Consider the following 17,298-nt stretch of genomic DNA (forward strand, 5'->3'; position numbering starts at 1 on the left):
GTTTTGTTTGTAAAACATCGACATTTAGGACTAAAACAATCGAACGGTTCAAGAAACCAAACATGCCAAATAATGATTGGTGTTTTGGTATATAGCTATCTTAAAATTTAGGTGCACAAGGGAGAGTTAGATTAACGGCTTGTTGTGTAACATGGGTTTTATCTTCCGGCAGCTCGTTACTCGTTAGGCTTGCCATTGAGTACAGTGTCAAGGGAACCCCTACCAAATGAAGAGGTTAATTTCTGAAATCAATACAGTTCATACAATGGTAAGACTTGAATGTCTGTATCTTGCCTGTTTTAAATTGTTGTAATATTACCGCCATCTTTGATGTAACACAAAATAAAAGTGCATTGCTCTTCACGCGTGCACCGTCATCAAAGATGGCGACCAATGTGGTAAATTACAATCCATCTATGTCGTGTGTTAGGCATGCAGTGAAGCTCCGATGTTATTTGGGGGAGAAATAAAAAGTAACAAAACACATGAAAATCAAAGGGTCGTTTTTCTATTTCAGTCTACAAAATGGTTTATTGCTAATAATAATATTTATAAAACTATGGACCTTTGGGCAATGGGATAGTACCTAAACTTTGTTTACATCTTTTCTTAGAAAGATTTAGTAGATAAGAAAATACTAACTGCTTGTTTAGAATACTAGTCTTCGTCGTGTAATTTTTAGTCAGTTACTAGGTTTACAAAGAAAAGACAGTTGGGGACGGGTGGTAGCAAAATAAACGCAGTGACAGCCAGATAGATTTAGGGCAAAGTTAACCAACAAATATGTGTTTGATTGGTGACAACAACATTAACACACAATGTTATAGTTTCCTTTTTATCCACTTGATTTTTTTACCATTCATTTTGTGTGTAGGGAACCTAAGCTTTCGAACTTGGGTTGTCTGTGTAATTAGCAGTGTTCTTATGCGCCAGGAGTGTCATCATTAACAGACATGGCGCACTAAAAATGTTAAATATTATTTCTTATTTTTTATTAAAGCATGATCGTCAGTTGGTTACTTCTAAGTTGCCTGTAAAAAGTTTCGTGTGACAAGGTCCTAAGGATGAAGTCATACAAACAAAGCGAAATTCAATACTAGGTCCTATTTCCTGTTTTCACTTTGAACAAGATTTAGTTGTTGTAAGACTTTCAGGTCATGCACGTACACCACGAAACAAGAAACCTTATAAGCGGAAAATGTTTAATTTCAGTGAAAAGTGATGTCAACAACACCCCCGTTTCGATCACGTGAGCCACTTCCACTTTGTATGTCACTCTAATGCTCTAACGTAGAAAACAAACACACAAGGGGTCATCCAGAAATGTCTTCTTCTTTTTTCTTCCCCACCCCCCTCGAAATTTTGGGTGCGTGTGTCAAGAGAAATAACTGAAAATCGAAACTTAGTTTGTTGATGTGGGACGAAAACTCCAGTTTGGGAAGACCAGCACCTTTGGGCTAGGATAATATTAACAAATGAAAAAGGGTACCCGGCTGGCCAATTTCATTCATGAAAAGTAAAAGTAGGTTGTTTTTAAGCCAGCCAACAGTTGAAAACTACTGATGTTGGAGATATTTGATCTATACAGGCATACGTGGTTCTCTTTGAGTCAGAACTTTCGGTACAAGATTATGAAGCCATTCATTTTTTAAACGTCGAGATTTGGGTGGGTGGGCAGGGTGGGTGGTGTGGGTCAAAGCATTATCGACGAAAATATAATATTTTTAACATTGAGTAAAGTGCGAACGAATAAGCCCTTGCATGTTAAATTGGTGTATACCACTGTCCCTTTAAAGACACTGGACACCTTTGGTATTGCCAAAGACCAGTCTTCGCACGTGGTGTATCTCAACATATTATATAAGCGTAAAATAACAAACCCGTGAAATTTTGAACTCAATTATTCGTCGAAATTGTGAGAGAATAATGTGGCACATGGTTGTGTGATTTCAGATACCTTGAAGTCGAGACCTCAGCTGAGGTCTCGAATTCAATTCAAATATCAACTACGTTACTTCAGAGGGAGCCTTTTCTCACAATGTTTTATACTATCAACAGCTCTCCATTGCTGAAACCATTTGGACAAACACATGTGTTCAACATTAACTACTTTTTCCTTCTTTCCTTCATCAATTGTCTTTTCCGTGCTCCTTCTCAAGGTATGCACGCCTTGGTTTGCATCTTAATCTCCCCCTTCGCCTCCAGAGATTTCAGCTTGTTATACTCAAAGATAAAATCATGTCTGGCAGTCTGGTACTCGAAGTCCATGTCTTCGTAGTAGTGATGAGGCACTCGGACACCGTTCGGGCCTTCGTTGAACGGGTAGAACCCGTACAGGGTTATGTTAGTGCAGAATGTTCTAGCCACTGCAAACATGTCCAGGCCGAGTGTGGCGAAGCCTCCAATGCCAAATTCTCTGTGAGAGTGGTGAAAAATTAGATGGAGGGTAATACATATTGGTCGCTTAAAACAAAAAAGAAAAACCCATTGCATTGAGGAGAGTTAATAGGGAGGATAAGAGACGCCGCCAGGGATCTACCCTGCGGTCGACATGATGATACTTGTTTATAAGAAACTAATGTGCCCAATTTCATGAGGGGCTTTGTGCACAAAAAATAGCTAAGTACATCAAAGTTATGCTAATTTAAAAATGATTATGGTTACCAACGATAATACCATTCTTCAACGATCTGTGACTGATATCCTGCTCACATGCATTGCAGAAAATGGTCAAGCATCGTTTTTGTTACTTAAATTTTAGGTTGTCGCACTTTGGTGAAAGACTCTAAATTTGACCACACAATTATTTAGTTGGTGAGAGCATTTCCCTCCACGAAAACAATTGAATCTGAAGAAACGATTCTGGGGGGGGGGGGGGAGCCGTAAACTACGTGAAACTAAAGTATTTGGAAAAACAGAATTGCATAAATTTACAGTTCCATATTATGGTTGGAACCAAGTGGGTCCCGGAAGTTCAAACGCACGTGAGAATGGAACTGCTTGTTGAACAGTGATGTGCACGCAAAGTTAAAATTTCATTAAAAACTAAAAGTACAATTATTGACCGTCTTACTTCTCTATGCTGATGGACTTCCAATTATAAGCCATATGAACATCCATGTACTGATGATCAATCAGTTTCTCAGTCAGTTTGCGAATGGTCTCCCTCTGGTACAGTTTACCGAGAGATTTGGGATACCACAAAATGGAATTCTTCAGCATCTTGATGCGCTCCAGGAGAATCCTGTTGTCCAAGTTTGTTGGTCCGCTCTGGACAATCGAGGAGTACATCCTGTTTAGCATCTCTAAGTTGAATGCCGTGATCTGAGTCCGTCTGCCGACGTCTGATTGGTAGCCGTCCACTGGGGCAAGGTTGGCCCGCATGATGAAGTCATGCTCATCAATATCCGGACCACATCCACTCCAGGAGAGTATACCCCCGTTGCCCACGATGGCACACGAAGCTTGCCGTGGAATGAGGTACATGTCCGGGTAGTGTTCGTCCATGATGCACCGGTCAATGTCCCGGAAGGGCGGGAGGATCTCGTCTGGGGGCTCCGGGACGTAGATGATGGGGTATGCGGTCTGGCGGAACTTCATGTAGTTGGTGGGAACCTTGGCGCGGTAGACTAGAACGGCTTTGTCCAGGGAGTAGCAATCTCCCCCCAAACCACTGTAAATAAAATGTAAAGCGTCTCTATTAAATTTTAACTACCTTTCAGTGTATGATCCATGTGGAACCAGGCCTGTATGCTTAGTTTTAGAAAAGGTAAGGGCACCGAGGCATTTTCTCCTTGGTAATGAGGAAATTTCTACTGAAGGACACCAGGACAACACCCGGGAGGGGGAGGGGCATGGAGACAATCGCCTTCGCTGCCTCCCTGTCTCAGGCCCGCGGAACCGTTCTATAATCAAGAACATGACAATCTAATAACTTGTGTTTCAAATGTTAAGGTAACTTAAGGAAATAAAGGTTGTAGAATATTGACAACAACTTCCATTGTACATGGTTGTGATTTTGTCTCTTTACAACCTGACCATTCTGCTACTGACATTACCTAGATTGACCATCTTTTCAGATGACACATAAAAGTAGACCTGTAAAGACCCATGTTGTTCGTCAGATATTAATTAGTTTTGTAGGCCAAAGCGAGAAGTTTTTATATACACCATTCGTTCTGTAACAAAAAGTCGGTTTGTATAATTGAGCCTCGTCCTAAACGATCGACGCAAGCTTAACCTTTCGTGACAGCAGAAGCCTTTAAAGTTGCCTGTGATCGTTTTCGAACCCACGACTTCGGCTCCAGCTTGGCCCCGCGGTTGTTTTTATAATTGCACGTGCTTTGCGTAATTGTGCCCAGGGCTCCGTACAGACGACAGTACGGAGCCTGAAGCTGAATCCAAAGCGTTAGCCGTGGATTCGAGAAGGGCCTATTATTGTTGTAAATGCCTGTTGTACAAAGTACTTACGTCATACACACTTGCTTGCAGTGTAGCGAGACTGGGACCACCTTTTGAGTGGGCGGATCATCATCCTTCCGAGGGAGGACCTCGATGATCTGTGGCGTTACTTTAACACGGGCCAACCCTTTCCCTGGACGTCCATTTCTGTGGATGATGAGAGTGCTCTTGGTTGGAGCATAGCGACGGCCTAGAAAGTGTGTATTGGTCAACGTTATGATGGCCACCAGGCTAACTAAGGCTGCTACTGTCCACAGTCTCGTTGTTCGGGATCGCATGATGGATGCAGTATCGGGAAGGGTTGGACTCTGCTCCTTGTGAATTATGAAGACCTGCACTCACGAACACAACAACAACACGTCAAAAATGCACACATTCTTAAACATGCATCCCTGTCATCTTTTGTTCTTTTCATTGTCCCTGTACTCAAGATTTTCCCATTGACTTTGTACACACATATTCTTATGGAGCACCCGGTCTTTAAAACTTCCCTATGGAGTCATTTCATTTTCCTTTTTTCGTTTTGTCCTTGTTTCGGAAGATACCGAGTATGAGAGCACTCACGAGTAATGTCGTCTTGTGACCTGTGGTCAATTTCACAAAGAGTTAGGACTAGTCCTAACTTAGGACTAGCCCTAGGAGATATACAAATTGCATGGGTACTCCTAAGTTAGGACGAGTAACTGGTCCTAACTCTTTGTGAAATCCACCCCAGGCAACGAAACTCGAAAGAAGAAAAAATGTATAAAAAGTACACTTCTGACTTATCTTGGTACTTTGTTCATTCTGTGATGGCTTGTTTTGAATTATACCAAAGTTTCAAGGAGGAGGCATCAGATTAATACTTTTTTGTGATGGCCTTTACAATCTGTAAGCTCTTTGAGCATTGAGGTTGATAGTGACGACTTGAAGGGAAAAAAATAAGCAGCTTCAAGACCAAGTCCCTATTTGTGGTCTAAATGAAATGGCGCTATATAAAAACCCATTGTATTGTATTGTATTGTATTGTATTTTACACCAGAATATTATGCCTTTTCCGAAACGATGACTGCGGCTAGAGCTACGTTAGATCAGTGCGTCTGCCTATTCTTCAGTCAGACTCGCTGAAAAAAAGTATTACACAATTTGCATGACATCGATTTATATTTTACAAAAAAAAATGAATTAAACGCCCACTGAGCGATAAACTGCAAACGGGAAATTGGTTATCTCGTCAAATAATTATTACTGTATAGGATTTGAGGCACTGCATGGTGAGGTATCAATAACATCATGTGAGTATCTACTTCCTATGTAGAGTTTGTTCTTAGAGAACAGCTGTCTTGCTTTATTCTACTACTGTCTTGCTTTATTCTACTACCGCGGAGTAGATGTTCGGGTGTTCGGGAGACTTCTCAGCTCTGAAAAGAACTGTCCTGATTTGTACCTAAATACTCGGGCGGATGTTATAGAAAATAGGCTGGAACTACTACTTTAACTAACAGGATTGTGATTAACTGTACTACTGCTGAGTTAGTTCTTAAATTGGTCTCAACGTTTCGACTAGCTTGATCTAGTCATCGTCAGGAGACTGAAATATGATGTTTCAGACAAAAATTATTTCGAGGGATGTTTTCTACTAGCATCATTAGACCGTGTAAGTTTTGTATAAATCTTTGATCTTAGACTAGTTTGTGTTCTTTAAATTCACCATTCCATATATGTCTTTACAGGTTGGAGAGACTGTCACTCTAACAAAGGCCAGCCAAGCCATAGTTGCGATAAATGCATATTATTTAATGAATTTGTGCTCATGACTAAATATTATGCAAAACGAAAGTTAAGAGTGCCGTTTGGGGGAAAAAACGAATCTAATGTGTTCTAAGAATTCGCAGTGTTTTTTGTTTTATTGAAACCAGTGCGGTTGTATCACGGATATACTTCCTTAAATCAATACTGTAAACAGCCGGTTTCACAAGTATGTTTCAAGGACACATCTTGGCTCATTGTCCAAGGCTCTGCTTACTGCGGAATCATTAAAAGGAGCCCCCATGGACCAATTTCATAATGCTGCTTAACAGTAAGCAGGTTTTCGTGCTTATTGTCGCAGAGAAATTTGCTAAGGTGTAAACGTTTTTCACAACAGCCATCTTGCTAGTTCACCATGGATTTGCATTGTGACGTTATTCATTTTCGTAGAGTAAGCACGTGAAGCCTAACATCCTTTTCGTCGTAAATGCCTAAATACGGATGAGCATCGCTATGAAATGGACCACCTCTATGAATGGACATCGCACAGATAAGCACAAAACCAACCGTAAGCATCCATATGAAACCACGGTCCCTGCATGTAAAGCACGCGAACCTTTACGGACCGTAAACGCATAACTCCGGGGGAAGCATTCCCTCGAAATTGGGCCCAGACGATCGTCTTATGAAGCCATTTTCAAAAACAAAAATTCATAGTTCCCAAAAAATAAAATAGTAAATGAATAACACATACCTTTTTCTATCACAAATTAATATTCTGCATCATTCGTGATCTAGATTTAGACGTGACACCTCGTTAAAACGTACCATTTCAATCCACACACGGGTACTACCTTTTCGTCGCCATGTTTGCTTGTTTGTTTGTTTGTTTTGGTCAAAGTCCAAAGATGTTGAACCAACATGGCAGTCCCGTAAGTAAATGATTAACACGATATCGTTTCAGAAGATTGTGTACGTTCAGTGAATAATTTAGTAATGTTGTGTTATTAGAGCCATTCGCTGGAAGGACGAAAGCATTACCGCAGGAATTTAAACGGTTGAGACAAGGTGCGTTTTGAAAGAAAGGCGCGCAGTTCAAAATGCCAGTTACTTGTAATACTTGCCTTTAACATTTGCTCCGATCGTTTGGAGTTTTTAAAGGGAGTTTTATGCTTGAAGTATTAATGTACAATGGGTCTTCGAGTGGATTGTTTTATATAAATTTTAGAAAAGAACGAATAATGAGCTGGTTCACCAAACGTCATCATCGCAATAATCTTGGCAGCGCCATTTTGGGAATCTTTATATCCTAACTTTTTATTACCTGTCCAGAAATACAGCTCAATTAATGGTCATCGAATTTGCAAGAGAATAATTACAGAAAAACACCCTTGTTGCACAATGTGTGTGCTTTTAGATGCAAGATAAAAGGCTTTAATAGTCTTTCATTATTTGAGTGAGAAATTAACTCTTTCGCAAAAACGTTTCTCAAAATGTTTTATACTTATCAATATAGCTTTCCATTGCTCGTAATACCAAGTAAGTTTTTATGCTAACAATTATTTGTGAGTAAGTTCCAATAGTGTCTAGTGCTTTTAACTGTCGAAACAATCATATTTCAGTATTATTTTATGATAATGCCTATTAAACCAAGTTTCAATATTAGGCGGAAGAGGATGCTTTAGCAGTTCTCAACACGCAAAATGGAAAGTTTCACCATACGCGGATGTAGTTTGTATGACGTCACCTTACTGTGGCGTTTCTGCATAAATGAGAAAGTGCCCCGAGGAAATGTCATCATTCTAGATCGACTGCTCAACGAATACAGATCTCTCGTATAAATAAACCAACACTTTTAAATGGTAACACAACGTTCAACAAAGATGGGCGAAGCACGTTCAGGACTTGTATGGTCGCTGTTTTTGTTATTCGTGATTTTTAATGAGGGGCAACTAGTGAGCGGTGACGGCAACATCCCTACCGGTTTGTGCAAGAGAATCTTCGTCGATGCCGATCCAAAGTACGTTGGGTTCGTTCAGCTAGGCGGTGCTTACACTCTCCAGACGTTCACATGGTCAGATTTCCCCGTGTTCAAACACGAGCAGCATAATCTGTTTTTCCACTTTGACCGTGCCAAGAGGCAGATGCTGATCGGTGCCAGGGAAGGGGAGTCGGCAGGGCTCGGTGCAACCACGAGGTCATTCTCAGACACCAATTGGCTTTCTCGTGGTTCGACACCGTTTCACAACGTGATCGACAGGTGGTTTTACTATGATTACGTCAGAGAGGGTAACTTTTACGTCAGTTCGAACGCATTGGGTCCTCGGTGCATACCAGACGACGTACAGTTTAGACCATGCAGTTCTGGGATATTTGCATTCAACAAAGTCATCATTCAGGACCTGGACGATGGACAGTTCGTTCACTTCAATCAACTCAATTATTACTACGAGCGGTTAGCTGGTGTTTATCGGTACTCACGTCCGGTGTACTTGCGTGGAGGCCCCGGAGCATCTACGGCGTACCTCTACTATTCCGAGTCTTTCTCCGGGTGGGTTGTTGGGCCGGATTACAACTCCGATGCCGTCTTTGTGTACGTAACCACCAGAGTCCTTCGGCCGGAATTCATAACAGGAACATGGTACGTCTACACAAGCAATCGATTCCAACCGAGCTATGAGATTTCGCTGGACTGCCGTGGAACACTAACAAATCTGACTTGTGCGGAACACAACCCCTGCACAAATAACGGAACCTGTCATCAGAAGAACGGTGATGCGGAAATAATGTGCGAGTGCGCTACATACTTCACCGGTCAGTTCTGTGAAAAAATACAACACCAAGTGTGCCCAAGCCTCCAAGATGTCACAACTAACGCAATCTTATGGGACACTAGTAGGATCGACGGGGCACTAGCAACCTGGTTCTGCCAGGAGGGTTACTCTCCAAGCTATTATTTCGCCGTGTGTCGTGGCCCGACAGCAGGTGTAATCTCACCCTTGGACACCGGCGAGTGGATATCTGACGGCTCGTGCTCGAAGACCACCACACCACCGATGATCGCAACCACTCAGCCGAGTTGGTCAAGTTGGAACAGTTGGAACAGTTGGAACAGTTGGAACAGTTGGAACAGTTGGAACAGTTGGAACAGTTGGAACAGTTGGAACAGTTGGAACAGGTGGAACAGTTGGAACAGTTGGAACAGTTGGAACGGTTGGTCGAGCTGGAACGGTTGGTTGAGCTGGAGAGACCGCAACAGAGATGATTCTGATGAGTCGGCGGAGCCATCAGGTCTGTGGATATTCACACTTGTGCTTGTCTTGACCGTGACTCTGATTTTACCCTTTGTCGTTTACGGAGTCCTGAAATGCAAAGAAGAACCCGATGAACCAGAAAGAGAAACACTTGAGATGGTAACTGTATCTATCCCAGAGCCTTCCCAAGACCAAGACCAAGGCCAAGACCAAGACAAGCACGCTGTTGGGGACTTAGTCACCGGTTCCTCTCAACCAGAAGACGGCAACGCGCAAGCCAAGCAGAAACGAAAGAGATCAGGACGTCGTGTAAGAAATGTCAGCCTTGCCAGGATCCTGTCCATTAGTTCCTTCTGCTCATTGTGGTTTTATCTTCCTTGGGTGGCAGTTTGTTTTTCGACATCATGCGGCACTTATAGTTCAAGTATGATAGTGTTGGCCATTTTCGGTATCATCTGGATGCCTTGTGCATATCTGTTAATGCTTCTTGAGTCGATCCGCGCCAGGGAAAAAGTATACCTGAGCAAATTGGGAGAAGCCGGCACAGTCGGTAGGCTTGTCTCTCAGATGCGTCAGGCTCAACCCATAATTTCCTGGATTGCCACGTGCTACCACTTCGAGACACGGACGAGGACAGTGTACTACACGGACGCGCAAGGCAACTCTCAGTCCCGCATTGAAACATACCAAGAGAAAGTTGTAACCCATCGGGACTTCAAGACCTTCGTTTTCAACTTCTGGTCGGACGAATCCGCTGAGAAGATGGAGGGAATCAGTAAGTTCGGCGTCACGAGAATACGTCTGGACAAATGCATTTCACCCGGTGATATTGAGACAAGTACGGTTTACTATACCCAATTGGGAGAGTTCAGGAAAAGAAACGAGCACATAGACACGTATATGGACGTCGGGGTGGATAATGGCGTGCCTGGATTCGAGAAGCGAGTGGCGGCTTTCGTAGGCGAGAACACGGCTCCGTGGTGGATGAAACTGCGCTTTTTCGTCCTCGCAACCGTCCTCGGACTCACTTGGCCCTACCGTTGGTACTTCAGGGCGAAAACAGGCAAGACATACTACTCCATCGTCAAAAAGTTCTACATGTCTCAACCGGCGATGGGTGACGTCAATCCTTACGACGTCGCAATTGGGGAAAAATCTGAAAGAGATGTGCGCAAGAACTTGCCAGTTTCGGTTGAAGCCTCTGCCCGTACTCGGATCGTTGAATCGTCGGACGACGACAGCGAGGACGAAACTTCAATTGATGTCGGTGTCAGTGGTCCCTCTGTGCGTGTCGCCTTTTAAACTGTCTGGGTAGTTTCTTCTAAATATACCTCGTATTGGTTTTACCTTGTTACACAGATGTGTGTAAAGTACTGTATTAAGCCCGGTTCATACTTCCTGCGAATGCGAATGCGAAGCGAATTTGACGTGAATTTGACGTCACAACTATCCTTTCGCAGCGATATTCGCAAGTGAGTTGCCCAGAGCTGAACTGCTGCGAATATTCGTTGCGATTTTTGTGACGTCAACATTCGCTTCGCATTCGCATTCGCAGGAAGTATGAACCGGGCTTTATTCAGTATTTTCCTGAGTCCTGCGAAAACAAAACACAGGCATATTAATCGGTTGGGATTCGAACACACAATCTTTGCAGATGCCTTACCAAACAGACCACCGAGATTTCCCGGTAGCTATAGAGGCAGTTCTAATCCTATATTTTATCAGCCGGTACCGCAATGATAATAGTAAAATAATTATTGTATATTCCCGAAGCAAATTAATATCAACTAAAGATAATATATGTCATCTCGACGGTTTTTTGTTTACATTATTATTTCATATTAATTAGTTTGTAACTTTATTATTATTGAAGCGAAAAACATTAAAGATGGAGGGCATTGTCAGTAAACCAGGCAACTTTTACCGGCAACTTGGCAAATTTATAAAAATGAGGATTCCTTTTATATTGGCTTTTGCCTTGCCTAAAATTGCTTCGAGTGACAATTGCCAAATTTTATACAGCCTGTAAGCACAAAAAACTTGCTAAGCGCAACAAATATTGTTAAGCAGAAACTATATATAAGGTTCAATAACTTTTGTCCATCATGGGATGTTAATTGCTAATAGATTAAAAATTAATATAGGTTTTCTCGGTCATTTTCGCCAAAGTACAGCCAATTTAATTTCCATGCGATCAAATTCAAGTGGTTTTGCTAGACCAGTTGTTCCCGTGAAGCAAATTCAGAATTCATGCATTCAATTTCGTTATATGTCATTGAATTCCTTTTAGCAATGTGTTCAATTTAGCATATTAAATTCAATTTAGCAAAGCTGGTTGGATTTGAAAAGCTCCTGCGAATTTTAATGCTGTTTTGTTAAAATGTCAAGTTGGATGTTTATTTTGTTAAATTGAATGAGGCAACATTACTTTTGCACAGGTTCAAAACAAATTGCGTGGCCGATTTAAGCAGCATTCATTTTTGCGCGAAATAGAATGGTTTGGTGGTTAAATTGGCTTCTCATTTGCCAAATTTGACAAAGAAAACCTAAAAGAGAATTAAGTCGTTGCTGACTGCATACTACCAATATTAAAAGTATACCATTAATTATATAGTTTGCTTTTTATATAAATTTGTGAGTAAAATTCGCGTGTGTTTATTTTAAAGGTACTGGGGAGAGGTAGCTTTGCAATTAAACAGAATATATTAGCCGTAAATGCTTAATACTGTTTTACAACCAGCGAAATTTTCAATAGCATCAAGCATTTAATAAGAAACGCCTCTCTCTGAAGTAACGTAGTTTTTGAGGCAGGATGCTTTTTAGGATGCTACGATATTAAAGACCCCGCAGGTTTGAAACAAATATCGTTTTTAAGGCAGAAACTGTTGAAACTATTGTCACCCTCGCAACGAAAGTAAATATTTGTTTATCCCCCAACGTTACAGTATAAAATCAATTGGCATCACACAATCGAGAACAACCATTGCCCTTGTTATTGGATGTTAATCATATTGAATTTAGTTCAATCTTTAGTCGAGATCGATTGTTTGAAATTGACACCTATGTTTATTGATCCCGGTGATGAACACGCCATTGTAAAGTTTACAAACAAAATGATGAATATTATTATATTAATTTTTAATATCGCTCTTGCTTGCTATAAAATGTAAACAATCACTTATAATATAGAGTGTTTCTTATAATTTTGCCTGTAGGCGTCAAGATTAATAAATTTCGATTGCAAGCAAGTGCATCCGGCAACGTGTTTCTGTTTGGTGTATATGTAAATACTGGGTTGCCTTATTTTTTCTCTAGCCAGCGGGACCGGTTCAACTTTTTGTTTCTCGAGTCTGTCAGGTTACTTTCACTTAGCCTTTTGTCAAGGCCTTTGTGGCTTTTGAGGGCCGCGATCCCAAGCGACTGCAACGGGAGACCACGCTCTCGAGTGGTCTCCCGTTCCAGTCGCTCCGCTGTTCACTCCACAAAGCCTTGACAAAAGGCTAACTTTCACTGCGCTTTTATCAGAGTTTCCCTTCAAAATATACGGTTGATACCAACACATTCTCAAAGAAACATTTGCTCAAAGCGTTTCCTATGGGCTTTTGGTAATCTGTGAACTTGGAGCCCGAGTTTGTGTGAAGGTAGCGTACGTGGCTTAAATAAGGTACTAAACGTACATCACACATTCACAAACAGTTTACCGGTGTCTCAGGGAAAACTGTCCGCCAGAGATTCTGTCCCCTGTATGAGAAATAGCGAGCTTTCGATTTTCGGGACGTAGCACACAGGACGGGAGAGAACATAACACAGTAGTCTGTATGCTCACGCTCGAGTGCTCCCGTTAGGACCGCATGGTGATGTAGAATTGATTCAAGTCCCAGTCCCGTAATGGTCCTTTTATTTCCACTCCCATCGCCTAAACATCAGACAACTTTTGCAATGTTGGCATCCCCCAACCTAGTCCCCTGTGCATGGCAATTCTCGGAACCACAAAAGCTACATTTTGAAGTCGGATATGATTTTTAGCATCTCTATTTGCACGAGAACAGGGGCTTGAATCAAGTCTATCACAAGGCTCCCTCACAATACAACGTGTACAAACAACATCACTCCGTTGACGTACAGACCGGACGTTGTTTCACCAAAATAGCGTTCCAAATCTCCACTTGACGGAGACTACTTCAGTTTTGGCGCATGCGTCGGTCGACTTTCCTGCTCCCTTACACTGATCTCTACTATTATACAATCAGTAATCCCTTATAGCGTATTTTTCCACAGGAAAGATGAGGCCACTAAGCATTAACGGACGTGTTGTTCATGTACCTTCTTTCTCACATGGCGGCAACCAACCAAGCATGTCTAGAGTACATTCTTACACGTGTACTTGTATTACATCTCCATGCGAGATCTATGTGTACACATGCAGCGTCCTCTGTCTTTCGATTTCGGGACGATAAAGGCCATTATAGTTTTCCTCCATAAAGGCACACGTTGTTATTGTAGCCTCATCTTCCCTGGGGAAAAACACGCTGAGAATTTGTTACCGTCCTGTGTGCTACCGTCCCGAAAATCGAAAGGTCGCTAATAACGTTGACTGAAGGAGGATGTTTCAAAAGAGGGCGCTATCGGAAGTAGTTTGTACACAGTTTGCCGTATAGGGGACATAATCACTGGGAGTAGAAAGAATCTCCTTACCACAGGATAGAAGCTGATATTGAACGCCAACATTCACATAAAAAAAATATGTGTTCAATGAAGGATTATAATAGCAACATTAACATTTGTATTTCAGAACTTCTAAAGCCGGTCTCAGGTCGACCCTGCGTCAACAAAAAACAGTCCCGATTGACATTCCAGGATCACACTGAGCCTGAGCTAAGACCGTCGGGAACTTTTCGGTCGGCGATTATTTACGACCTGGGCGTAACTGCGATGATTTTAAGACAATCTGAAACAGCGCTCGAAAAATATAACATTCGCAAGAGTACAATTTAAACTTGTACGGATACGACGTGATCCCGACGATCGGGGACCAATCGCAGACGCACGATTTTTCAGTTCGTGTGACCTGAGCCTATTTTTGTCTGCGCGTTGCCGACAGTTTACAGTTTCGTGCGGGCGCAAGCAAATGGTAGGTTGACCCGAGGCCGGCTTAAGGGTTAAAGTTGATGGCGTCAAAAAACCCGCGTGTATGGTTTACTCAGAAAAGCACGCGTGTGATTCAATTACTTATTACCATCAGGATGCTCTTTAATGGTTTAGCGTCCGCATTTGCTAATATTTTCTCTTTCATTTTCATTAGCATGTTGAAGACGCTGGGTGAAATTTTAATTCGTATCCCATTTTGAACCCCATGGTCAAAATGAAAAAAGCGAAAGGTCCAACACACCGCTGGCTGCATGGGCTTAAAACATTGAGCTTGTTCGAAATAAGTCCTCGTTGTTCTGCCCTGACACGGATGAAACTCTTACAGAATTTATTTCACCGACACCTCGCCTCCCTCCACCATCGGGTCGCCCCGTCCCGGTCAGATTCCCTCTCCGCCGGTCGTGCGTCACCGGGGCGTTTGTTTGGCGGCAGAACAACTTCACGAACGCGCGGCGAAAATCCTTACGGAATATGCCGTAGATGAAAGGGTTGGTTGCGCACGAGATATAAGAGAACCACGATGCGATGAGATTGAGATACGAAGGCACGTAACTGCTGGTGAGGAACATCTTGAGGACCTTTGTGAAGCAAAACGGTGCCGTACAAACAAAGAAGATGGTGACCACAATTGCTAAGCTTTGCACCACTTTCAAATTCTTGGAGATCTGCCGATGTGTACGTCGTGAGTGCTGCTGGAGGGGCCAGGTCGAGTTGGTCCTCGCAGCGCAGCCGATGTGTACGTAGCAGAATATCATAATGCATATTGAGCTCAGAAAGCACAATATAAACGCTACGAGGACGTAGGCTCGAGTGGCTTTCCAATAGATGTCGTTATCCCACTCAATAGCACACGCCACTTCCCAATAGTCATAGACAATCCAGGTGTTGATGGCCGGGACCGCGGCGAAAGCCAGACCTTTCAGCCAGGTATATGCCACGGCCACCCTGGTAACTCGTGGGGTGACGATGCTGTGATAGCGCAACGGGCGTTTCACTGCGAAATACCCGTCAATGCTTATACACGCTAGAGTTACCATCGACACGATGATGAAGCAGTAGGTAAGGCCGCACTGGATGTAGCACAAAGTCATACCAAACCGCCAACCGTCTGCTAGAAGAGCGGCCAGGGAACTTGGCATCACCAAAATAGCATTCATCAAGTCCGCAAAGCTCAAACTGATGAGGAATGTACTCGAAGGTTTTTCCCGTAAGCAAGGGGTCCTCAATACCGCTATGATAACAGCCAAGTTACCCAATACCGAAAGTATAATGATACAGATTAATGCGATTGCTGGAACAGCTATCCCAACGACACTACGGAGTTCTTGGGCAGATGCATCCGAGGAATTCTCCTCAGAACTATGAGATGTAAATTCCATGGTTGGTTTGTGTACTCTCTTGTTCAAAATGACGTTCCAGAAACGGAAGAAGCTAGCAGCGGCAAAGAGCATTAGAGATTGTTCTTCCTTTACAGTTTGAAGAAATCAAGAGTGAAAGCGTACATTTTGTTTACACCTTAAGAATTATAGTGATGACATTGCACTGGAAGTGATCTATGAAGCCAATGTGTTGCTACGAGCACACACGTCATCAACTTTAGTGAATTATTCAAAATGCAATCAAGAGTTGTCCGCAGCCGAAAAAACCGTCAATATTAGCCTTTCCCGTATTAAATTATACATTTCGCTCATATTGTGTACATACACTTATTTGTGAGCGAATTGAGGTATGATTGACACAGTACGAGCCTGTTTGGTTTAATGGGTTAATTTGTCTGCAGACAGCCAAACCAAATAGTGTAGGACTGGCCATTAAAAGTAAAATGTGTATACCTTTGGGTTTTTTAACCATTCAGTTGTTTTAATCATATAGATGTAGGCCCTATCTAAAAGAAACTAGCCATGGTAACATTTCATTTTAAAAGGTGGTCACGTTTTTAAAATAATATTGCGGCAAAAAATCCGGAGCGATTTTAATACAGGAAGCAATGCACAACCTGAGAAGTGTTTTGCAGTAACGCCTCTCAGATTAAATTTTTGTGAAATAACAAATAACATATTAAAAATGTGTTGTATGCTTATAGTCGTTCACTTTCAACTTGGAGCACTGTAGGCCGCCTACACACTGTTTCAATAATGATCCTACTTTAGCCAATCTACTAAATCTGAAGTGTAGTCGCGAAAAAATGACTTTGTTTGATTTCAAGAGGCTGAGAGACTTTAGCACATTTTGTGAGTACTTTTGAATATTTGCTTGTTTATTCGTCATCACTTGCTCTATCATAGAGTCTCGAGTGGTGGTGCACCCTTTTTGCACGAGCGCAGTTGTTTACACAGCGCCCTCTTTTGTTAAAGTGTCACGCGCTGTCACGGGGCAAAACACAGTCTGGTTTTAGGCAGTTCTTCCTCCGGCATGGGCGTATTTTGTGACCCTCCTTTTGGTTACAACGTCCATCTCCTTTTACATGCAATTATTCTGCTTCAGAAATAAAGAATACAACTGTTAAAACGTGGTTAAAACTGCAAAAATTTGCAGGCATTTGCGAGGGGGCTCGACCCCCCCCCCCCCCCAAACAAAAAGGAGGTACCATCTCAAACAATTATGTCACATTGGATGGTGACTGCAAGCATGGAGCAATAAACTAGTTTATTGCTCCATGCTGCAAGTCAAATGAAGAAACCACCAGTCTAGATAACCCCAAGTTTGG

The 17,298-nt window shown here is 42.3% G+C and overlaps 2 protein-coding genes across 3 annotated transcripts; both read right to left on the bottom strand.

Moving 5' to 3' along the window:
- Window positions 1–507: 507 nt before the first annotated feature.
- On the bottom strand, window positions 508–8,835 carry LOC139944246 (alpha-2,8-sialyltransferase 8B-like). Of its 2 annotated transcripts, none has more exons than XM_071941220.1 (4): window positions 8,671–8,835; window positions 4,471–4,793; window positions 3,074–3,673; window positions 508–2,416 (listed from the first exon to the last, which is right to left on the bottom strand). In XM_071941220.1, exons 1-4 carry the CDS (start codon window positions 8,701–8,703, stop codon window positions 2,155–2,157), a joined length of 1,218 nt encoding a protein of 405 aa, XP_071797321.1. In that variant the 5' UTR covers window positions 8,704–8,835; the 3' UTR covers window positions 508–2,154. The 2 variants fall into 2 exon arrangements, with proteins under 2 accessions (XP_071797321.1, XP_071797322.1); XM_071941221.1 differs by lacking the exon at window positions 8,671–8,835 and adding an exon at window positions 6,944–7,065 and having other exon boundaries at window positions 517–2,416.
- A 6,013-nt stretch (window positions 8,836–14,848) lies between these two features.
- On the bottom strand, window positions 14,849–15,970 carry LOC139944208 (octopamine receptor beta-2R-like). Its single transcript, XM_071941177.1, has one exon. The coding sequence runs from the start codon at window positions 15,968–15,970 to the stop codon at window positions 14,849–14,851; it is 1,122 nt and encodes a 373-aa protein (XP_071797278.1).
- Between the last annotated feature and the right edge of the window lie 1,328 nt (window positions 15,971–17,298).

Source organism: Asterias amurensis, chromosome 11 (genome assembly GCF_032118995.1).
Source record: "Asterias amurensis chromosome 11, ASM3211899v1".
NCBI lineage: Eukaryota > Metazoa > Echinodermata > Asteroidea > Forcipulatida > Asteriidae > Asterias > Asterias amurensis.

Bases quoted from the DNA above. Each gene is read 5' to 3' on its own strand.
- LOC139944246 (XM_071941220.1), bottom strand. From the start codon at position 8,703: ATGCTCCGGGGCCTCCACGCAAGTACACCGGAC. The intron at 3,674-4,470 runs GTAAGTACTTTG...TTTTATTTACAG, and splicing joins TGCAAGCAAGTGTGTATGAC to TGGTTTGGGGGGAGATTGCT. The intron at 2,417-3,073 runs GTAAGACGGTCA...CCACTCTCACAG, and splicing joins AAGTCCATCAGCATAGAGAA to AGAATTTGGCATTGGAGGCT.
- LOC139944208 (XM_071941177.1), bottom strand. From the start codon at position 15,970: ATGGAATTTACATCTCATAGTTCTGAGGAGAATTCCTCGGATGCATCT.